This window comes from Oreochromis niloticus, linkage group LG9 (assembly GCF_001858045.2).
Source record: "Oreochromis niloticus isolate F11D_XX linkage group LG9, O_niloticus_UMD_NMBU, whole genome shotgun sequence".
Taxonomy (NCBI): Eukaryota; Metazoa; Chordata; class Actinopteri; order Cichliformes; family Cichlidae; genus Oreochromis; species Oreochromis niloticus.
In genome coordinates this window covers 11,459,668-11,484,201 of record NC_031974.2, presented here as the reverse complement: position 1 = coordinate 11,484,201, position 24,534 = coordinate 11,459,668, and the positions used below count along the sequence as shown (strand labels likewise).

Below are 24,534 nucleotides of genomic sequence, written 5' to 3'. Positions count from 1 at the left end.
ATTATTGAGCAGCTCAGGTGATGTTCCAAGTATGAGCATGTATTGTCTTTGAAGAGGTAAAGAAATGGAATCGATTTAGTGTAGCAGAAGATGAAAACAGAAGAGCTTGCTGGTGGGATTCAGATTCAGTCAAGCCTGAAGTCTGTGCTCACACTCACGTTTGCAACTAGCTTGCCTAAAAATGCCGTGTCACTGAAGACGAGCAGCAGCATGCTGCAGTCATGCTCTGCTCCACTGATCCGATACCGTTTTGTTACCGGTCAGTAAAAATGAACAAAAGCTGACACTTGATCCACTGTGGAAAATAAAGTCGTGGTTGTCTTCATTGCTCTCCTGTGGTCAACGGGTAGCTGCGTTACAGCAGATTCCTCCTCACACTGCAGACCAGGAAAGAACACACTGAGATTTGAAGAACGGTGTCGCCCTGAGGCTGCTCTTGTCTTGTTTGGATTTATTTTACGGCTGACGCCAGATGCCAGTGCTCAAGTTCAAAGCCCCGCCATCATTGTGTGTTTGTGTGTGTGTGAGAGAGAGAGATGTTTGACCGGTTTGTCAACCTGCCCAGCATATAATTTTTGACTGTTGTTGCAATTTTTTGCTCACCTCACGCACTTTGCATTGGCAAATAGAAACATGTGTGCATGCACACAAACACACAAATACACACGCATACCAGATAAAGGATAATACTCTTTGCAGGAACTGTCTGACCCCATATCCTGTATTCCCAGCTGTTACCCAAGAGTCACGCAGAGACAAAGAAATAGACAGATAGATAGAGCTTCACTCCTCCTCCTCTGTGGGGGTGTGTCAAAATTGTGTCTATTACATCCCAGAGGCAGACCTTGCATTTCAGAATTTCTGATTTCCTGAATGCACCTTACCACACGCACATACTGAAACACAAACACACCGGCAAACTATGCCATCTGATGCCATAGATGATGCTCCTGTATAAGAAACAGGTTGCTACTGGAGGAACAACAGAGAGAAACTGAGGACAGAAAGGAAAGAGAAACAACAAGTTGTGAAATAGATGGTAACTGTGGCAATTTTTGGACTTATGAAAGATGGATGAATGAGAATATGGGAATAAGGAAGAAACATGTGCAGAGCAGAATGAAGAGGACAAGTCTCCATAGGACCCTAGGATACATATATAATTGCGCACAAGCGTAAAAAGACTCTACAGATGCTTTTGAGAAGCATCAGGTAAGCCATTTAAAGTTCAAAAAACTTATTTAATGAATCTAAAATATAATGTAAAATGCCCTGTGTAATGCTTGTAAAGGATGCACACAATGTGAATAACAGCACTGTAAATTCTTAAATGAAAGACGAGAAGAATGTGTCATATTTTGATTTCGAGGAAAGCCAGAATGGGGGAAAAGGCAGGCGCAGCCTCTGGGCTTTAGGAAGGATCGTTTCTTTTCCACAAATGACAAATGAGCAAAGATTACAAATATGTGGGGTTTTTAAAGCAAAGAATAGTGCTGTTGGCATTCTTCAGACAGACAAAAAGTGATGATGATTTTATTTGTGCTCCATCTACATGTATAATTTATTCAAACACTCCAGTTGACATTCTGCATATTTCATGCAGCAAACCCCGTAGATTAACTTTTATTTCATCAGATTCGGTCTTATAATGAGACACAGTAAGGTGTAATGACTTACATTTGTGAACTGATTACAGAAGTTTTACTGGAAACATGTAGCTGCATGTCTTTATCCACTGAGGCCTAGTTTGAAATTTTAAAGGAATAACTCACTCATAGTTGCTTTTGTCTAATATATGTTAACAATTAAAAAAAAAAAAAAAAAATATATATATATATATATCCATTTATTTTTTATTTTTAATCTAACATGGTCATTATCCTTAACTTTTCTGTTTGACATTGCAGCTTTAATGTTCCCATTTCCAGAATTAAATAGAAATACCACAGATAAGCTGTTAAACACCTTTAATGGGTTTTCAGAATGGACATCAAGCAGAAAAGTTTGGGTTAGTTTTAGGGAAGAGTCAGGGTTCCGGTAAAATAATAACCGTTAATATAAAGGAATAGTTGTTTGGATGGTTGCAATAATAGAAAGAGTGGCTACAATAAAAGAAAGTGCAAAATCACTAACAATATATACTATTGTGTAAAGAAGGAAAAGTGTCTCGTCAGCCTATTTTCACTAGCAAAGAAAATATATTTTCAAATTGGAAATTAGGTTTTTGCAAAAATCAATGTCTCCCTTTGCTTTAGCAATCATTAGGCAGTAAATTGTAGTAATAGGTGACTGGATGAAACAGCCTAAAAGAAATGATAACAGTGCATATTTTCAGATAAATAATGGGTAACACCGACATCGCTACCTGACTTTGGATAAATGATGGGGGAGGTTTTCCAATGTTATTTGTTATTTCACTTGAATAAATGTAAATACTGTCTTTTGTCAAGTAATTAATATATATATATATATATGATTAATAATGTAAACCCTTCTCTTGTATCTCTGAAATGCTGGGATGCAGTTGTGTTACTTAAGTGCTCGATTATTACATAAGGCTTTTCATGTACAGGTAAAGATTTGTACTTTTTGAGCATACTGAGCAATTATCATTGAGCATTAATTGTTGATGAGGCAGATGGCACATTTAAAAACTACAGGCGTTGGAAACATTTGAGAATAAAACCTGCATATGACTTGAAAAAGCAGAATTAGATGAGTTGATAGTTTGTTTTGCATATTTGCTCCAGCAAGTAGAAGACAGTCATTTTCTATCAGCTATTCTTCACTAAAATGTTCCGTGTCTAGTCTACACTGCATGTAGCTCAAAAGGATTTGATTTTGTATTATGTTTGGGGGGAAATACTTCTATTTTGCATTTTATTAAAGACTAAAAAATTCATTATTCATTCATTATGAATACAAAGAATATGCATATTTTTTTATTTGAGGAGACACACATCACCAATATCAGATAATTTTGCAGTTTGTCAGTTTTTGTGTACCACATCCCTGATAGCAAGAATAGATTGAATTAATTTTGATTTTTCATCTGAATCATCATTATGATCAAGATTGAAATCTCAATGCTAAATAAATGTTGAACCAATACAAAAATACTAACTGATGAATAAAGGTGGATTTATAGTTGACTGGGAAATTAAAGCTATTAATTCCATCACACCCTTCTTTTGCAGTGGTCCACCCCATTTGTTCAGTAGTCATTGATTTATATTTGACCGGGATATTATATTTAAAATCGTGAATTTATGGTTTGATATCACTGCACCCCAGAGAATACATCAGGTAAGCATTCAGTTATTTTCTAATATTTCAATTGTACCAAATGTGTTCTTAACCACTTATATTTATATTTATATATATATATATATATATATATTGCTGAACACTCACTACAGTGATACATATTCTAGATGTTTGACTGTCAAAAAGGTAATCAGCTGAAATTAGCTTAACGTAACTGATTACTTAGATGATCAGATTTTGTTAGCTAAGATGAATTAGAGGATAGAGATATCTTGAGTAGAAAACATCAAATCTAAAGAAAGTATGCTCTTTCCTTATTTTTTTCATTTGCTTTATTCAGTTTTTGGTTTTGTTTTCTTGTGTAGATTGGGCGACTCAACAAATGGAGGAAGTGACAGTCTGTGAGTTCTCCTTTATCTACAGGCAGTTCACAGTTACAGTCAAGACCGGGGCAGGACATCATTCACTGCACGAGAGAATTCACCAAAACTAATTGTGATTCAATAGATTAATTAAAAAAATTTTTTTAATTGATGTGAAGTTGTCTGTTGTCATTTATATGTTAAAGCCTAGTGTTTAATGGTACAGTTAAATTGTTTTAATCAACATCATTGCATCATTTATCATAACATTAGATAAGTAAATTACATTATGCTGATGTATTTTAAGTAATTTTTTTAACATCAGTTGAAATTCCACTTCATGTCCTCTTGATCTTTAGTTGATCATCATCTCAATATTGTTTCAATATAAACTGAGGTGTAAAAATGACCAAGAATTAATGTCAGAATCCAATGTTAAGTCAATGAAATTTAGGTTGACAGTAAAACATTGATTTAACATTCTTTTAGTTATTGTTTTCTGTCTGTGCTGCAGATTGTATTAAGTAATCTGTAACTCCTGGTAGGTGTACAAATGATTTAAATCCTTTTCTGCATTTAAAGAAAATTAGACTGCAGCAGGGTAAAAAAAACAAAAGGTAGTATTTACCAATGAGATGTGGTCTTATTTCTTATTTTGGGCTGACATAATAAATTAACCAGGAATTAAAATGCAGCTTAGCAACCATAAAAATCACATGATCTATCCACTAAAGACTAATCTTGTTAGCATTATCTGACTATAATCAAAAGGAATGGTAATTTAATAGTTGTTAAGGTCAAATTTTGTGCTACATGAAAGACCAGTTATGGTACATTTCTGCTTTAGTTTTTTTTTCTTGGATTAATTCACTATATTTCATATTTGCTCTTTATTGACAGCTGTTCACTAGCGGGACATTGGATCATTTTGTTACTGACTCAACCTGTCAGTTTTACAACAAATAAACAAGTTTAATCAGAGGTTGGTGAGTGAGGGTAAATAAGATTTAGACGAGCAACCTCTTGTTTATCAATGACAGAGAAACCAAAACATTATACAACATTAAAAATACCCCCAACACAAGGATCAGCAGTACTTCTGTGGCTCAAATCAGAGGTAAAAGAGAATTTAATTCACCAGGTTGTGGCGAACAGATTAGAATAGCCTGCTAAATGCTACAAGCATTACACTGCAGCTTCACAAACTCACTTGACATCAGTTTTATAACGTGACAATATGGCACTGTTTTTTTCAGTCTGTCCCACCTTTATACTATGAACATGGCCATGCAAACAAAAAGCAAAACAAAAAAGTCAATAGAGAAGTACAAGAGTGCCACATTAGTATGTTGTTTGGATGTGCTAAATTTGCAGAAGCACTGTGAACTGAAATTTAGCCACAAAATGACTCACACAAATATAACCTATAGGGTTCTTTTAAAGGTGTGAATGTAGTAAGGTGTAACCCAATCTCTATGTGTCCACCCTTGCCCCATTGTCAACCTTTCAGTGCACACAAAGGCACATATAATACAAGATCGTTTCAGTTTACGAGGAGAGGAAAAGAAAGGAGAAATTGAATGTAATCCGACAACTGGAACAAAAACTGACACGAATCTACATTTAGAGAGACACAGATGCAGTGTATTACATAAATACAGTAAGAGGAAGCTGGCAAGCAAGTTGTTCTTGTTTAAAAAAAGTTTGATATTTACTTTGAATAACATGATTGACATATAGAAATTTGCAAAACAAAATAAAAAGGAGAAACGGACGAATAACTGACTGTGGAGTGTGTTGCCTCTTATTCCCAGGAGGATGAATGACCTTTGCTTAGAGGGGAGGTGGAGATGGAAACCTTATTTTCTTCTCACCATCTTGCTTTTGTTGCTGAGAGCTGCTCCTACAGGTAATGACTTACTCACATAAGGACAAAAAAAGGAAATACAGATTTTTATTTAATGGAATATTTTACACCATAACATACTGCTGACTTAAAATAGCACACTTAATTTGAAGTTATTTGGCTCTAAGCCACCACTGAGATTTTATCTGTCTCCACTGTGTTGAAGCGCAATTAAAACTTTTTGCCTGGATTTCTTTTACCCATTTGCAGCACTTGGCTATTTCCTGGGAGACACTAAAGCAGTATTAAATGGTTGTAAAGACCACTGGACCCTGCAAGACAGGGCAGCCGTGCCCCTCCTTTATGAGATGACCATATGTGTGGACATTCGTGTGGTCCTCCCTGGTGCTTGGGTGGCCTTCTCTTACCACTCAGTCTTCGCACCCAGGCCCGAGTTAGGCCTGGAGGGAGATGAAAGGGCACTGTACGGATGGCTACTAGGAGTGCGACACCAATTTCCTCTCCAGCTGTCCCCAACGCATTGGCACAGAGTGTGTCTAAGGAGGGATGTAAAGGGCAACACTTTTAGTCTGGAGGTAACACTGAAAAGTGCTTGACAAAGCATTCAGATATTTTACTTGCATAAAAAGTAATAATGCAACATTGTAAAATCACCCAATATTATTCCAAATTGATGTATTTTGTATGTATATGTGTGTAATTTATTTAGTAGTTACAATAAGAAGCAGCACAAAATGTTACCACAAACCCAAAACAAACAGTGTTTGTAAAAAAAGAAAAACTGTTACATAACTGAAACTTGCAAAAACACTGCACATAATAAGTGGAATGTGAAATAAAATACAAAACAAAATTGGCAGGTACTGATTAGACAAACACAGTTACAGTTTTGCAAGTCTATGTTTAGCCTGCACAGTGGTATGAAAATAGATTCCAAAGAACTGATAAGGTAAATATGTATTTGCTTGGTTATTTTAGGCCAGGTAATGCTAATGACTGCAATCCCTGGCTGTCTCAGTCCTTTTTTTGTAGATACACTGTAATAGTTTTTTTAAAACCATAAATAGCAGGTTAAGACTGTAAATATAAAATAAATAAATATAAAATATAATATATATATATATATATATGTGTGTGGCTCAAAAGTTGGGAGTTCGCCTTGTAATCAGAAGGTTGCCGGTTCGAGCCCCAGCTTGGACAGTCTCGGTTGTTGTGTCCTTGGGCAAAACACTTCACCCGTTGCCTACTGGTGGTGGCCAGAGGGCCCGGTGGCGCCAGTGTTCGGCAGTCTCGCCTCTGTCAGTGCGCCCCAGGGTGGCTGTGGCTACATGTAGCTTGCCGTCACCAGTGTGTGAATGTGTGCGTGAATGGGTGGATGACTGGTTGTGTAAAGCACTTTGCAGTCCTTAGGGACTAGTAAAAAAGCGCTATACAAATACAGGCCATTTATATATAAATTCTTTTTAAACTTAGTCACAGCAATTTAAAGGATAACATACCTTTTCCCCCTTACATTTTGGCCATCATTTCTAGTTCTGATAACATTTTCTTTCCAAATAAAGACTTGACTTAGCAAGCCAGCCATGTATATTAGTGGACAGTCTATTTGGTCTAAGTTTAAAATTCAAGTCATTGCTGCTTTGCCTTACATTTTACCTACTGTGTGGCTTGTTGGCCACTAGTGTGGATGTCCTCAGTGTGCTTCAGCTTCATCTTTACGATCTTTGGGTCTCTTGAATGGATAGACTTGTAGTCCATCAGAATATGCATGTGGTTAGGTTAATGATGATAGTAAATTGACCATAGGCGTGGATGTGAGCAAGAATGGTTGTCTGTCTCTCTGTTAGCCTGGCAACACTTTGGCAACCTCTCCAGGGTGTTGTCTTTCACCCAATGACAGCTGGGATAGGCAACGGTCCCCCCATGACCCTGAATCAGATAAGTGAAAAAAGAACATAAAATCGGTCTGGTTATGGTTATGTGACTAAATTTGGTCTAGTTTTTTTTTTTTTTTTTAAGTTTGCCTGCTTTCAGATCTAAGCAAAAACTAGAAGAACAAAGACAATAAAGACAGACACAGAAACATCCAACTCCTTAATTGTTCCAGGTTGATGGGGACATTATAGCAGAGAGGACCGCCATCGCTCAGGCCATCCCCTCCAACGGCTCTCTGTGGCTGGGCTGTCGTCCCAGAGATCCACCCCCAGGACCTAATCTCGGAAATGTGGAGCTGTACTTGTTCCGCATGTGGGCAGACTTTGGTGCTCATGGGCCCTGCGAGGATGGCACTGTGATTGGCTGGAATGCCAAATACTGGGGAGTGACCAGTCCCAGCGCAAGGCAAATAGACCCCAGCCTTATGTGTGGTGAGCCAGATATGAAAGAATACGTTGTCACGGGTCCTAATTGTTCTAGAGTAGATGTATTAATATTAACCATGAATGGACTGCCAAACTAACAATGGCTGCATTTATAAGAAAATGCAGGGCTGTCTTTTCTGTCACAGAAAAGACCTTAATGTTAGCCAAACCATAGCACAGCATGTTTGAAATATGTTGTAAGCATGTTATTAAGCATTTATCTGCCTCACTAGTTGCTACAGCTTTGCTTTCAGTTTTTTCGTTTAGAAAAAGAGTTTAATACGAGAGATTTTACACCAGAAATTAATTTTCAAGTCTTCCTTAAAGAGTTGAAAAAAAAATACAAGAACTAAAAGTGATTATTGAAAACTGGAAGGCTTTCTTCATTGTTTTACATTTTCAAAATAATTTTTAATCATAAAAAAAGCAGAGCAAACATTTAGACTTATGAATCCAATTAACTTTCAACAATAAGCAACCCAATAAGCAAGGAGTGGCAGTTGAGCCTTTGCACTACTGAGTTTTATGCCTGCAAATTCAAGCTGCCACAATAATCTAAAACTGTTGGACTGTTGGTTTTGTCTGATTCAGTACGCGAATCAGACAAAACATTTCCTGCGAATATTTTAATATTAGTATATCAGTATTATTTGTTAAGCATGCCGATATCTCCAAAAGTTGAATCTGTTCATCTGGACGTAGCGTTTTGTGGGAGAAACGTTTCGTCACTCATCCAAGTGACTTCTTCAGTCTCAGCTGACTGCAGGTTTCCCCAAACCTTATAAATAGTACATTTGCATAATGACTGAAACCAGCCCACTGAAGGAACAATGGGCTGTGAGGTCAGTTCCTTAATCAGTCATTATGCAAATGTACTGTTTATAAGGTTTGGGGAAACCTGCAGTCAGCTGAGACTGAAGAAGTCACTTGGATGAGTGACGAAACGTTTCTCCCACAAAACGCTACGTCCAGATGAACAGATTCAACTTTTGGAGATTTACTTTCCTGGATGATTGAGAATGCATCAAGACATGCCGATATCATTTGCTTAAAATCATAACAGTGCATGCAAAACTTGTTTCTGTTATCTTTATGCCTAGCACTTGTTTCCATACCACTGCAGTGCATGTTTTCCAAGCATGTTGAATGTTGAATGTTGCATGTTTTTATGTGTCTTGTAGACCACAAACAGTTGAAACGTGGGGCTCGTGCTTACAGAAGCATTACTGATGGTGTGTATCCATGCAACTAGTGTGACTTAGACACCAGTATGCATGCTGTGTTTATTTGTCTAAATGTATGAATATAAAAGACTAAATATGTATTTGTCCATTAGAGGATATTTCTATTGTTCGTTTAAGACTGTGTAATTGTGGGTTCTCACCTAAAAACATAAAAATATTATATTATTTTAGTTTTACATAACCAGAGGGCCTATTTTTATGTAAATATGCTTTTCAGGAATGCTATTGCACTGTAATAAATAGGAGTACCTTAACACAAACTGTAACACAATAGTGCAGAAACAACAAAGAAAGAGACTAGAATCTACCTTGCTTTTACAGTGCAAAAGAGAAAAGTTTAAAGAATTCATTCACATTTACAGCAACTATACCGGGAGCTGGCCGGTCCCTGCTGCCTTCATCTGGTAAGCATGACCCTGACAAGAGTACTAAAATATACTTTAATAACAACCCACAGAAACTTCTTGGTGATGATTACTTTGCATATCTTTTCCAACTATCTGTATAGATTCCATTATTTTGGATTAGAGATGGACCGATCCGATATTACGTATCAGTATCGGTCCGATACTGACGTAAATTACTGGATCGGATATCGGAGAGTAATAAAAAATGTAATCCGATCCATTAAATATCAAAAAAGCACCTCGCAAAAATTGCGACAAGGCGCAAGTTTTACGGTCATAACTGTAGCACGTTGGAGCAGTGTGCTCATGTGATAGAGTGGCTGTAACCGGCATTTCATCTCCGAGGAAGTTATCCAAGAGAGAAGTAAAGCAAGTGTGTAAGTTCATCTCTGAATGTTTGTAAAGCATTCCCACGTTAAGCTTAACAACCGATATATGGAGCGACTGCCTCTTCTCTCCCCCTCCCTCTCCTGCTGCTACTTCAATCGTGAAACTGATCAATGATCAGCTGATCGGCTTTTCTGTTGTGAGTCCGTCTCTCTTCTTTGTTTTTGGCCCACTTTGCACCAGAAAGAGGAAACCAGCAGCTGAACAACAGCAGCACGTTTAACCTTGGTAAGCTGTCGTTAGAATTTATTTAATATTACTTTCTAGACCAGGATCCTTTTCCACGTAGCTGACGGCTGGTAACTGTGCAGGGGCGGATCTAGCAAAGTTTAGCCAGGGGGCCCGATAGGGCATTAACAGGGAAAAGGGGGGCACAAAGACATACTTTTCTTTCTTATTCTCATTTAAAATGTCTAGCTTTTAATAAATAATTATCTGAATCTTACACCCAAAGTTTTAATCTGATGTAAAATGTATAGAAGTCCATTACTGTATATAGTAACTGTTAAGTCTAATATATCCTAGTAAGCTATAGTACTTTTTCCTTTGGGAAGATACCATCTGTGCAGTCTGCAATTCTGTTGAAGAAAGATGTTGAATCTATTTAATTATTCTTGAAAAATAATTTATTTCTGTGCATTATTTTTTCACACTGCATCAAATTAAAGTTGATTACGTCGATTAAGCATCATGAGGTGGAGGGTGGGGGGTGGTTCCCTATTTTTTTTGCTGGGAGTTTGCAACCCTATTAGTTAGGTTGCTTAATATTTCTGCTAAGTACTCTTTAAAATACCAGAATAGGAAGGATGGAGTAGGTTTAAGTTTATTAGATTGATCAGTTTTGCTGAACTATGAAATATTTTGGGTGCAGTGTATTTTTTTGCATACAGGTATAACAGAATAGCTTTAGTGTTGTTGCTTATTTAAACTTGAGTATGAACTTGTACAAAATGCAGCAAGATATTAAAAAAAACAGTTTTATTGATTAAAAACACACTATATCGGATTCATATCGGTATCGGCAGATATCCAAATTTATGATATCGGTATCGGACATAAAAAAGTGGTATCGTGCCATCTCTACTACTGATATACTTCAACTACAAGTTACATTAAGTCATACAATTTGGGAAAAACCCACATAATCAGCCATGTAACTGATAAGTTTTTGCAGTCTAATCATGTAGTGCTTCTACAGCAATCATTGTAACTAGCAGCACAGAGGAGGACACTCACTGAGTGGATGTGCCTGTGCAGATCAGACTTGGGGAAGCACCCCTCATGTCTCTTTGAAACTAAAAAAAAGGTTCATAGCTTGTGCAGCTACTTTTAAAGCATGGCCCTACTAGAAAATTGAAAAAAACAAATAGAAATATTTTGAAGATATTGTGACCTCGCAGTCAACTGGCCAAATGTGTGGTGAGGTCATTGGTAGTCTTTTGCACCTAGAGTTAATTTCTCTCATCTCTGTCATCTGATTTGTCATCATGTTATTTGAATTTGGCTCAAGAACCAACTGTCAAACTTGGTTGCCCATCCAATTCATCTTCTCTGGTGCTGACCCTGCACTAGCCACATCAGTTAATAAAAGGCTGAGTGCACCAGATTTATTACACTAGATTCCCCTCTATCTGCGTGTCAGAGCAGAATCTGAGATTCATCACATCAGGCACCCAGACCGCCCTCTCCCAAACCACCTCCTCCAGCATTTTCTACCGGGTCTGCCCCGGGGCGTCCTCCCAGTGGAACATGCTCAGAACACCTCCCCCATGCAGCATCACTGTCAGAGGCCTGAACCACCACAACTGGGTACTTTCAATGTGGAGGATGCAGCTATATTCTGAGCCCTTCTTGGATGGCTGAACTCCTCACCTTATCTCTAAGGGAGAGGCCAGCTACCCTTCAGAGAATGCAAATTTCCCCCGCTTGTATCTGCAATCTTATTCTTTCAATCACTATCCAAAGCTCGTGACCATAAGTGAGGGTAGGGACATAGATCGACCAATAAGTCGAGAACTTGGCTTTTCCATTCAGCTCTCTCTTTGCGGACCAGTACGGCATCTGCATCACTGTAGCTGCAGCACCAATCCGTCTTTGAAATTCTAGAAAAGCGTTATTGGTGGAATGAAGTCAGATGGGTCATCAAGAGATTAGTGCATGTGGTAGTTTACCATCATGTGATACTTCTTTAGAGGGGAGGGAAAAACAAAAGTAGGTTCTTCTTTGGAGTCATCACTTTCATGCTGTTCTCACACTACTAGCATCATTCTCTCAACTCTTAATGTACTTCTGGAAACAGTTCTCCTAACACAGACCCATATGCGCAAAAGACACTAAAATAATTCTTGAAACTCTTTTTGCACACTTCCAGTCTGGCGGGTCATGTGATGGCTGTGTAGGGTAATTGCTCCCGACCTTATTACCTTTTCCCCCCAATTTATCTAACTCGAAACTTAAAAAGCTTGGATTGATAGTGTGGGGTTTTTGTGTTTGGAATAAAAATGCCCAGGAAATTTAAGAAAAAGGACGTAAGAGAACGTAGTGAAGTGGAAGAAGATGCTTCTTCGCAAGCTAGTAGTAATATGGAAGAAGACCAGCAACCCGATGCTAATGCTAGTGCAAAAGACTACCCAGCTACGATGGATATGATATTAAAAGAATTGCGTGCTTTCAGAAAAGACACAAATGAGCAGTTTAATGCCATAAGGGAGAATGTGGACGGCATTGGTAAAAGACTCGAAGAAGCAGAGGGACGCATAGATGTTGTGGAGTCCCGAATTCAGGTTTCAGATGAGCTGCTAATGGAACTAGCAAATCTTCAGTTGCGAAGCGAAACTAAGTTACTGGATTTAGAGGGACAGTCACATCGCAAGAATCTCAGAATATATGGCGTGAAGGAAGGGGAAGAGGACAAATTCCCATCTGTTGTAAACTTTGTAGAGGTTTTATTTGAAAAGACAATGTGTCTCTCTTCTCCCACCGCGTTGGGAATGGAAAGAGCACACCGAGCCGGTGCTGTGAAACCCCCTGAAGGAGCCCCTCCACGCTCAATTGTTGTCAAACTCGCAAGTTACCGTATCAAAGAAGACATTAACAAGAAGGCCTGGCAGGCTAGGGGGTTTGACTTTCAGGACACTAGGATATATGTGGACAATGATTATACAACGAAGAAGAAAAGAATATGCGGCAGCAAAGAAGGTGCTTAAGGAGAATGACATTCGCTTCCAGACGCCTTTCCCAGCCAAGCTAAGAGTGTACTACAGGGATGGAACCGCGATGTACAACACGGCACATGAAGCGACTGTCGACATGGTGAAGAGAGGATTATCGGTAGACGTTGTGAAAGACAGGGATACACTTTTGGATCAAATAAAACAGCAAACTTGGCAAACAAGTACGAAGAAGAAACGTGGAAACACGATCCAAAAGCAGGGTTTCAAGGAGCGCCTCCAGGTATTTAGGCACCAAGAGGACTGTGGATAACCAGGCTGTTTGTGACGGAGCATCATATTAGAGGTAAACTCAAGAGTATAGAGACTTAAAATGAACTGAGACTACGAACTTTATTTTGATAAAGATGTTCTTGTTATATAATTAGGTAATTCCATAAAGCGGGCACATAAAAGTACATTAAAGTCGGGTCATTTATACGCATAGTAAGCTGGACCCTACAGACCACTGGGCTTCCGGCCTGCGTGCCGAAGAGGGCACTCTTCCACAAGTGGACAGAAGAGTTTTTCCCTCACCAATTACAGCTAATATAGCGTTTATGTTTCTGGACTTCAACATGATTGTATGTTTTTGTTGTACAATGTTTTTTTCTATAATGATGGTTTTTTTTGTTGTTGTTGTTGTTTATTTTGTTTTGTTTTCTTGGTTTTTTTTTTTCTCTCCATCGGGATGTACTTTTCGACTTTTGGTTATGTGCAGAGATTAGTTACCTTACAAGGCATTATTGTACGACCTTATTTAAAGTAGTGTCATTTAATGTAAATGGCTTGGGGAATCATATTAAAAGAAGCAAAATTATGTCAAAAATAAAAAGAGAAGGAATAGAAGTTGCCTTTCTACAGGAATCTCACTTATCACAGTTTGAGCATGAAAAACTTAGGAAATGGAAATTCAACCAGTATTCTTCTTCTTGTCCTCAGAGTTCAAAAAGGGGTGTGGTAATTTTAATTTCAAGTAGGTTAAATTTTGAATGCATTCAAGAAATAGGAGATAAGGAGGGGAGGTTTGTGTTAGTAAAGGGGTATCTGGAGGGGATACTGACTACTCTTATAAATGTGTATGCTCCCCCAGGATCAGAGTTAAAATTTTTTAAACAGGTCTTTGAAATGATTGTTGTAGAGGCACAAGGTATTCTAATTTTGGGAGGAGATTTGAATGCTCGACTCAATCCGTCTTTAGACTCATCAAATCCACACGCCCCAGGATTAAATAAAATAACCAAAAATATTAAATTAATTTTAAAGGATTTAGGGCTTATAGATGTTTGGAGAGAGTTAAACCCCATAAAAAAGGACTATACCTTTTTTTCTCACCCACATTCATTTTATTCTAGATTGGACTATTTCTTTATGTTTCAAAAAGACTTTAACAGTGTGGTCAGTTGCAGGATAGGAGTGATGGATTTAGCGGATCATGCCCCACTGTATCTGGAAGTAGTGCTAGGGGACGAAAGAAGAGATACATCTTGGAGATTAAATACAAGTATTCTATGTCCGTTGAAAGAGCAAATTAGCCAAGATATAATAGATTATGTAGCTGAAAATCATAATGAAGAAGTCTCTCCGAGTATTTTATGGGATGCCCTAAAAGCGGTTATACGAGGAAAACTTATAGGCTACAGTAGAGCTGGGCGATATGACCCAAAATTCATATCTCGATATTTTTTAGCTGGATGGCGATATAAGATATATATCTCGATATTTTTTTAAAGCCATAAAGTAAGAACAAAAAGAGAGTTCTTAGTCAAAGCTGTGTCCCAGATGTCACACAGGCACTTTTATTAACATATAGCATAGATGTACATGAAAAAAAAACTACTCAAAAATAAATTATGAGCATTTATTAAATAATGATGCTCTATAAATAAAAGAAAACTATGTTGTTTTGTGCATAACAAAAAGCTCACAATTGTGCAGTTAAAATGTAAACTAAAAGACGCTGAGCATAATAACAAAGACAGATTTCACAGCTGCTCTGTTCCCAACTTCTACTGCGTGACTGACAGCCTGGAGTTTGAAATCCGCTTCGTAACCATGTCTCTGAACAGGTGCCATTTATGGTCCTTATACACACACAATACGGTAATATTACGTTGAAGCACAGTACGTATCACTCCGCGAGGCTCCTCGGTAGCCGTAATGCTCCGACAATCCATCAAGCGGTGCAGCTCCGTAGCTTGCCAAAGTCGAACTAAAACATTTTTTGACAGATTGCTGAGCGCTGTGTATCACATAAAATCGGTTCGCGGTCATCAAGCACAACCAGAATTCATACAAAAGGCGCACAGTCAACTTTTGAGAAAATGAAAGGATTTCAGGCCGTGCATGGCGTTAGCGTGGCTAGCTCGTTAGCGTGGTTAGCTCGTTAACACGTTGACGCCGTCCAGCCCCACGCACAGGGCGATGCGCAGTAACTCATTAACGGAGATTTGCCGTGTCCATCTTGTTGCTGCCTGCAGGTGAAGCGATGGGGGAGGAGGGGGAGTTGTGTTCAGTGAAGGAGAGGCGAGGTGGAGTAACGTTGCGTAAAGACAAAAGTGGACGAAAGAGAGGCAAACTTGCGGCTCCGCAACTATAATTATAACGTAACATAGACTATATCGATATAAAGGATATTGTCACATCTTATATCTCGTATAAAAATATATCGATATTTTTAAAAAACTCGATATATCGTCCAGCTCTAGGCTACAGCACCAACTTAAAAAAAGAAGAGAAATGAGCATTTAAGAAAACTCCAGGTGCAATTACAATATCTTGAAGGTGCCCATAAAATAAGCGCAGACATAAATTTGAAATTAGAAATACAAAAGAAGAAAAATGAAATTGATGAAAGTTTTTCATGTGAAATACAAAAAAATATGGCTTTTTTACAACAAAGATACTATGAGGTAGGAGGCAAATCCACAAAATTATTGGCCTATAAACTAAAAAAACAACAATTAGAAAATATAATTCACAAAATAAAGGATCCTCAAACAAATAATATCGTGTACAAATTGGAAGACATTCAGCTAGCTTTTCTAAAATTCTACAAAGAACTATACTCACAACCTAGAGTGGATGATAAAGGTATGATATCCTTCCTGGACTCACTTTGCTTACCAAAGCTGACTGAAAACCAAAATATAACCTTAATCAAGGACATAACTGAAATTGAAATTAAAAAAGCTATTTCAAAATTAAAACCCAATAAATCTCCAGGCCCGGATGGATATCCATCAGATTGGTATAAGGAAATGAAAGAGTTATTGATCCCTTTGATGAAAACAACATTCAATTATATTTTAAAGACGGGAGTAATTCCCCCATCTTGGAATGAGGCATCTATGTCTTTAATAGCTAAAGAAGGAAAGGACAGGCTTGACTGTGGAAATTACTGCCCTATTAGTGTTCTTAATCAGGACTATAAGATATTTACATACATCCTTGCCAAAAAAATTGAAAATATTCTTGGTCAGATAATTAGCTTGGATCAGACTGGTTTTATTAAGCAGAGACAAACGCAAGATAATGTTCGCCGAACATTACATGTTATTGATTATGTAGTTAAAAATAAAATTCAGATGGTCCTTATGAGCTTAGATGCTGAAAAGGCTTTCGATCGGGTTAATTGGGAATTTCTATACAAAGTTATGGGTAAGTTTGGATTTCATCAATCGTTTATCATGATCATTCAAGCATTATATAAATCACCAAGGGCAAGAATCAAAGTCAACGGGGCGCTTTCTAATGTTTTCAATCTACAGAGAGGGACACGCCAGGGTTGCCCATTTAGCCCTTCACTCTTTGCCCTTTTCATAGAGGCCCTTAGTCAAAGTGTTATACAAAGCATTAATATTACTGGAGTCAAGATCATGGGCCGAGAACATAAGATTTCCTTGTTTGCTGATGATATTTTGATTTACTTGACAAATCCAAATATTACTTTCCCCAAGCTGTTATCACTTCTGGAGACCTTTAGCTCACTATCAGGTTATAAACTAAATATATCGAAGACTCAGATATGAACCTTTAATTATAAGCCAAATCAGGAAATTAAGTCTAAAGTTAATTTGAATTGGGAGTTGGAGCAAATGAAGTATCTTGGAGTAAATATCACTAAAGATCTCTCTAAAATATACCATGCAAATTTTAAACCTTTGTGTTATAAAATAAATGAGGATATTAAAAGATGGAACTTAATACCAATTTTAAATTTTGAGTCACGTATCGATACAGTCAAAATGAACATCTTGCCTAGGATGCTTTATCTGTTCCTAAGACTCCCAGTTGAAATAACTGATAAACAATTTCAGGAGTGGGACAAAATAATCTCTAGGTTCATATGGCAGGGGAAAAGACCACGGATTAAGTACCAAACTATCCAGTTGGCTAAAGATAAAGGGGGGTTGGGGTTCCCATGCTTGAAAGATTACTATATTTCAACTCAACTGAGGATCCTAGTGTGCTGGTGCAATGTAGACTACCAAGCAAGATGGAAAGAAATAGAAACAGTTGCCTCAAGAGATTTTCCGATTCAGGCAAGCTTAGGGGACGTGACACTTATTAAAAAACAAATTAATCAAGGGAACCAATGGATTAACTTACCATTAAAACTCTGGTTACAATTTCTTAATAAGAATGATTGGAATGAAGAGGCCAGGATCTTAAGATGGTGCGCTCATGATCATGATTTCTTACCCAATAAGTTAGATGCAAGATATAAAAAATGGGCAGGGCAAGGCTTAACGGCATATTGTATGTTTTATGATAAGGGAACTCTTAGGGACTTCCAATCAGTAAAAGATCAATACCAGTAAAGCAATTCGGATTTTTTCAGGTTTCTTCAAACCGGGCATCATCTATATAACTTTATACCTAAGAGAACAGATCTTTTCTCTCTTCCCGTTTTGAATATATTTGTCAAGGCTTACCATGCAGATCCTGGCCTCAAGGTCATTTCTAGATTGTACCAGGGTCTACAAGAGGTTAAGAAGTTGAATACTATCTACATTAAACAAAAATGGGAAAGGGAAACAAATATGGTAATTTCAAATGACATCTGGTATCAGCAGTGTGCCTTTCAGTGGAGAATTTCTAGTTCTAATATATGGAGATGTTTTGGTTGGAAGAGTGTCTGTAGGTTTTTTATTACACCTGCACAAAGTAAACACTATTCTAATCACTTTAGCTGCTGGAGAAACTGTGGGGCCCAAGGAATAAAACATTTCCACTTGTTTTGGTCTTGCCCATTGATCAACACTTTTTGGGTATTGATTCACTCTGAGTTACAAACCATTTTTAATATGCAACTCCCCTTTAATTGGGATGAACTTTTGTTTGGATATTTATACTCCGTGAATGTAGATAAAATGTCCAAGCTGTTATATGGTATTCTGAGTCTGGCTGCCCGAAAGACTATTACTAAGAAATGGCTAAGTGTGAAAATTCCATCACTAAATGACTGGCATGAGACTGTTTATGAGGTGTTTAAAATGGAAAGAATTACCTTCTCTAACAGATTTCAATATGGTATATTTATTGAGATTTGGGATAAATGGAAACATTACATTTTGACAAGGAGATCCGATTTTGTTTGAATCTCTGTAATTCTGTATGCCATATTTTTGAACTGCTATGTGCTGTGTATATATGTGTGTATGCATGTATGTATAGGCGTATATATATGTATGTAGGTATGTGTATGTATGTATATATGTGTGTGTATATATATGTGTGTGTGTATATATATATATATATATATATATATATATATATATATATATACACATATATATATATATATATATATATATATATATATATATATATAACTAGATGGTACACCCGTTTGTTTAAGTTCGATTACTTGTTTATTTCGGTTTATTTGTGTTTTTATAGGTTGTTTTGTATTACGTTCCTTATTTAAATTTAAAAAAAAAGTAAATGTAAAAAACGAAACAAAATAAAGGAGTAGAAAGTGTAAAAAAAGAAAGAAACTCTTTTTGCATATATCAAAACATGTGAAGTCTTTAAGACACCTAATGCTTTTAAACTTTAACGGAAGTACAAAAATGTTGGCATTCAGAGACAAAAAAAGAAATGTGAAGGATTTACTCTACAGTTTACTCAGTATGACTGCTAAAACGGAAAAAAAGTAAGATCATACACGCGAAACTATCTTCATCTTCTTATTCTATATTCGGCCGTTCCATTTTGGGGTCGCCACAGCCGACCATCAGCCTCCACTTCCGGCTCTGTCTCCTGTTTTTTTGACTATGCCACTGTCTCCAAACCCTACAAGATAGGAGGTCTCTAAATCTTCCCTTTCACTTTTGCTGCTATCCTTCTTCACAAATCACTCCAGTAAAATATATAAAACATAGAACGCAGCACCAACTACTCTTTGCTACAGTGAAGTCACATATATAATTACAGTATGTGCTTGTGTGTAATTAGCAGTTACATGACATGCACTTGTCTTGATGCAAGACTGAGAACATGTGTTTATCGTTGCTCTCAGTTGACGCATGATTTCACTACTACTACTGACAGCGTGTGACTGGCCTTACTCTTTCTTACATATTAGAAAAAAAAGAGTTTGCTTTGATTTGATGGCAAATGCTAATGCAATGATGGAGAGTATTCAGGTAAGTCAGAGATCTGTAGTTCTGTTTGACAGAGGTGTAACATTTAGATGGCAAATGCATCAACATGTGCAAACAAAATGTGGGTGGGAAAATGCATTCCTGATGTGAAAACTGTATCAAAGCTATCAACAAAACCTAAAAAATGACAGATACTGTCTAAAAACACCCAAAAAGCTAAACCCCCACAAACAACTAATGGGACCAAATAATGGAATGGAGGGTATTCTACATGACAAAAATTAAAACTTGGCACCTGAATATTTGTTATATTTCAGTTTCCTCCATCATGCTCTCAACAAATAGTCTTTCAGCCCCAGCACCAGTTTTGCCTGTCATTACTAATGAGAAGGAACAATTTGTAAAGTTGACATTTTCTTTCAGGATCCACCAGATTAGTTCATTGTGATGTCCGCCAACTCTGTTCCAATAACAGTAAGCAAATATTCACTTCTTGTCCTTTCCTATTTCCTTTTTGCATTTGCATGGCCTCACAGATGTAATGCTTTCTGCAGGTGCTTACTATTGGATGCCCATAAGTGTAGAGGGCAACAAGACTGAAGAAGAGGTCCAAAATTTGGTGAGAATGACAAATTTCACTAGTCCATCCCGTTACGTTTCTCATAAATCTTTCAGTTAACACCCCATCATTGACACATGCTTTTACAAACAAGCCTTGTAAGCACAATGTAAGTTTATGGGAGCAGCGTATTCCAACCCTGTGAATCACCTGAAAATAATTTAGATTTTTTTACGCCAAATATTTGTTGCTTTATTACCACTTTGACCTTTTACAAATGTTGCTCCCACTGTGTTATAAGTATGTTTCTTTAAACGCCTTTTTTTTTTTTGCTTTCTTCAGTGTCTTCTCTTCTCCTTTCCCATCATTCCTAACTTAAATGAACACTTCCTACATAATATTCTTACTGACACTTGATGTGCAGTTCTCAGCCTATGTCAGATAGACCTTTCTACGTTAAGACCATGATTATTAGCTGTCTCTGGTACCTATCTTTGCATTGTAAAGCTAATGATAAAACAAATGTAATAATCAAATAAAATGTAATGGCAACAGCAGTAATAGATATACAAATTATTAGACATTGTAGATATATTCACAGTTATTTCGACTAGTCATTTCCTCCCAATAACCCTTTTTGCTTTGTTGTTTGGTAATGAGTTTCTTTCTGCAAAGCTGAAGGAGAGGAGAAAAAAGGTACAAAGTTATGTGATCAAGATATTGTCCACTATGTTTCTACCCATAAAAGCAACAACCTTACCTGATTTAAATATATACAATGTCCAGTTATGATTCTTTAACCCTTCCTGTCCACTTCCACCTTTGTTTTGAGATTATACTATACGGTGCCATAGTCCCAGCTTCCTTTGATCATTTTTTAAATTATTGTTATGATTATTAATATATATTACTGAAGGAAAAATTGGACATAACCATTACAATTCTCAACACGGATCATAAAGCAATCCTGCTATATTCAGTCTTTGGTTCACTTTTAATGCTTGATCATTTTGACACAAATCTAGTCATATTTTTAAGGTCGATTGCAAGGAAATAGCATGTAAGCAAAGGTTGTTCAGTGAATTCTCATGCAAGGCTGTCTAATAGTGCTGTCTTGATGCACTGACAGCTCAGAGATAAAAGTCTCGGCTCTGAAGTTTTTGTTGCCCAGGAGAGTATGAGTTGTGTCCCACTTGGAACAAAATAACATCCCGGGAATAGCAGTGGGTTGTGTCTTTCTTTTCCCATAAGTTTTTGTCCAGGAAGTAATACACTGTTTACCACAACTGAGCTGACAAATCATCATTTCAAGGCAGAGGAAACCCAATACACAAAGCTACTATAAATTATTCAGTATCCTTAGTTTGCCCATGTGCTTAACATATCTAGAATGCATCAGTAAACATATGAGTCAATATCCAAATTGTATCCTACTGAAGCCACTATATGTAACTGTGGCATTTGTAATCCGATCGATCAAAAAACAAAAAACAGTTTCCATGGGATATTTCGTTATACATCATGGAAACTTTGTGTCAACTTGTACTAATGGCTTAAATTCCTGTATTTACAAACTATAATTTGACTGAAATAAACTATGGTTTCATAATATGTATATAAAAGAACAAAATTCTTTTACAATTAAACCTGAGTGGTCTTTTTAGCTCTCATCCTGACATCTAAGACTGCAGAAACTAACAAAACATGTGCTACTTTCCTTAAACTTAAACTTTATACGTCAAACTCCCATCACCTCTCTCAAAGATCTCTATCTGTCTGCCTCCCTCTCTCCGTCTATCACTCAGGTGTCAAAAGCATTTGGTTGTCACAATGACAGTGTTGGTGCAGCAGAAGGAAAAACAGGCTCTTTAAATTTCTGTCAGGGTGACAGACAACTTCAGGTCAGTACAGAAAACGACAACACCTTATATACTTTACAGAATCAAATTTCTCCTGTAAGCCTGGCTCATGGCTTTAACTCTCCTTTCTCTCTTTGCAGGTAGTTGAAGTGTCCTGTAGTGCAAAAAGGAACATAAGGTAAAAAGGATATGAAGAGCTGCTTTGTACAGCTGTTACATGTGCAGCAGATTGTGCGTCCTCACATGAAACACTTTTGTTTCCAGCCAAACTGCCTGCAATGTGGTGCTGCTGCTCAACCATGCTGTCTCAGTGTGTGAACTTCAACAAGCTGGAGACGCTGCACTGCAGCAAGCGAGAATCATAGGGGAGATGGAGAGAGTCGGTGAGCGCTTGTTTCCTTGCCTTTGCCTTCACTCTGTTTTGTCTGTGAATTAGTTCCCCGGTCTTCTTTGTCCATCTTCCTGTTTTACTTTGGCAACTGCTCTTTCTTGTGTGCTGCTTCCTTCCTTGTTCCCTGACTGCAGTAAAATAGTTAAAAATATGACCTCCTATCTTCTTGATAGAAATCATCATGGTGTCAAGGAAAAGTGTGAAAAGGAAAAGAGGACCACAGTACCCAGGGTATCTGATTGCACTTATTCAGTGCTTGCACAAAGCTCCTGATAATGCTGCTGATGTGGCTTTGTTGTGTTGACAACAGCAGTGTCCTGAAGATGGATTATAAAAAGCTCATCTTAGATGCTTTGCCCAGTGTGTTCTTACAAAGTTGTTTCATGCTGGTCATGTAAAAGAGAACAACTAGTTAAAAATATACTGCCCAGCCAAAAAAAAAAAAAAAAAAGTTTAAAAAACATACAAATTTTAAAATTAATGCTCTTACACTATTTACTTAGGTAAATCCAGGTGGTGACTTAAGTTAATATGTATAAGTTCATTACTAAAAATCAATAAATAGTATCAAATCATAGGGGTGACACATTGAGATATGTGCTCTAATTTTCTCTCCCTGTTAAAGAGATGATCCCTTGTTAATACTTGTGTGACTTAAGTAAAATTTATGCTTGATAATACCTGAGGCTGAAAATACAGCAATAGACCTAGCTAATGAAAAGTGAATTATGGTAAAAGAGGCCTTCCCACCTAACAGATTGAGAGATGTGGTACACTGTGGACAAAAAAGTCTGTCACATGGCTAACATGTGACAGACATTCACACTCACATTCAGACCTACGACCAGTTTAGAAACTATTTGCACATGCAAATTCCACACAGAAAGGCTCCAGTTTCAAGGCTTCAAGTCCAGGACCTTCTAGCTGTGAATCATCAGTGCCACCACTATCCTGTCCCCAAAACTTAATCATATCAAAACAAATATTTAACTCATTAAATGGAATCATGTGAACCATCCTAAAAGTCACTACCAATAATATAACTATTTTTTTTCTAAGTTTCTAAGTTTTTTTTTTCCAGACATGCAGCCTGCATTCATTTTTGAATTAAATGTACACATGGAAATACATATGCAAAGCACCACCATGAATGCACACATACTCATTATGCATAGTTGAGACTTCTTGTCTGAAATACTGTTGGGATTTTAGGCCTGTTGTAATCAGTCAACTTACACAGTGATATTACAGCAAACAGGAGTAGGCTGACAGACCTCTCAGAATCCACTAATCGTCACTGGACTTTTTGACTCTCTTCACACTGTTCACTCACCCACCAAAGATACATTTATCTTCATCTCTGTGTTTTCATAGCTATTCAGGCATACCTGTTCAACTTTACTTACCGATATTTATCAAGATTAACAGAATTGTCATAACCACAGGTACACCTTAGGTACCATAGGTACACCTAGTACTTGGTCGGAGCCCTTTTTGGCTCAGAACGGCCTTAATTCTTTGTGGCACAGATTCAACAAGGTGCTGAAAAGATTCTTCAGAGATTTTGATCCATATTGGCATGATGCCATCATACAGCATCACTCAGCAACTATGTGAATCTCCTGTTCCAAGACATTGTGATTGGTTTTGCCTTCTTATCATCTTGAAATAGTCTGGCTCAATGGATGTTTTCTTTATTATTTTTTTTCAAATTGAAATGATCTGTGAGTGAAAATCCCATTAGATTAGTCATTTCTCAAATACTCACACTAGCCTGTCTGGCACCGACAACCATGCCACATCACAGGGGCCTAAATAAACTTTCTTCCCCATTCTGATGCTCAGATTGAACTCCAGCAGGTTGTCTTGATCATGGCAACGTGCTTTAATTTGTTGGGTTTCTGCCGTGCTATTGGCTGTTTAGATTTTGTTGTTAACAAGCAGATGAACAGGTGTACCTAACAGGTATGTCAGTAAATAGGATTTATGATAATATCTGTGCCTGTCATAG

The 24,534-nt window shown here is 37.3% G+C and overlaps 1 protein-coding gene and 1 long non-coding RNA gene across 2 annotated transcripts in view; one reads left to right on the top strand and one right to left on the bottom strand.

The window, feature by feature from the left end:
* Positions 1-551: 551 nt before the first annotated feature.
* Positions 552-24,534, top strand: part of LOC109203647 (uncharacterized) — a 28,522-nt gene continuing 4,539 nt past the window's right edge. Inside the window, exons 1-11 of the mRNA XM_019363294.2 lie at positions 552-1,212; positions 5,444-5,538; positions 5,746-6,071; positions 7,604-7,862; positions 9,038-9,088; positions 9,463-9,504; positions 20,138-20,188; positions 20,269-20,333; positions 22,079-22,174; positions 22,273-22,310; positions 22,397-22,515. Of these exons, the coding sequence (XP_019218839.1) occupies positions 1,193-1,212; positions 5,444-5,538; positions 5,746-6,071; positions 7,604-7,862; positions 9,038-9,088; positions 9,463-9,504; positions 20,138-20,188; positions 20,269-20,333; positions 22,079-22,174; positions 22,273-22,310; positions 22,397-22,515 (1,162 nt within the window). The 5' untranslated portion in view covers positions 552-1,192. The remainder of the gene's footprint in view (positions 1,213-5,443; positions 5,539-5,745; positions 6,072-7,603; positions 7,863-9,037; positions 9,089-9,462; positions 9,505-20,137; positions 20,189-20,268; positions 20,334-22,078; positions 22,175-22,272; positions 22,311-22,396; positions 22,516-24,534) is intronic.
* Positions 5,324-7,414, bottom strand: LOC112847923 (uncharacterized). The gene is made up of 3 exons (XR_003221761.1): positions 7,157-7,414; positions 5,904-6,032; positions 5,324-5,545 (listed from the first exon to the last, which is right to left on the bottom strand). It is a non-coding gene; the product is annotated as an uncharacterized LOC112847923 (long non-coding RNA).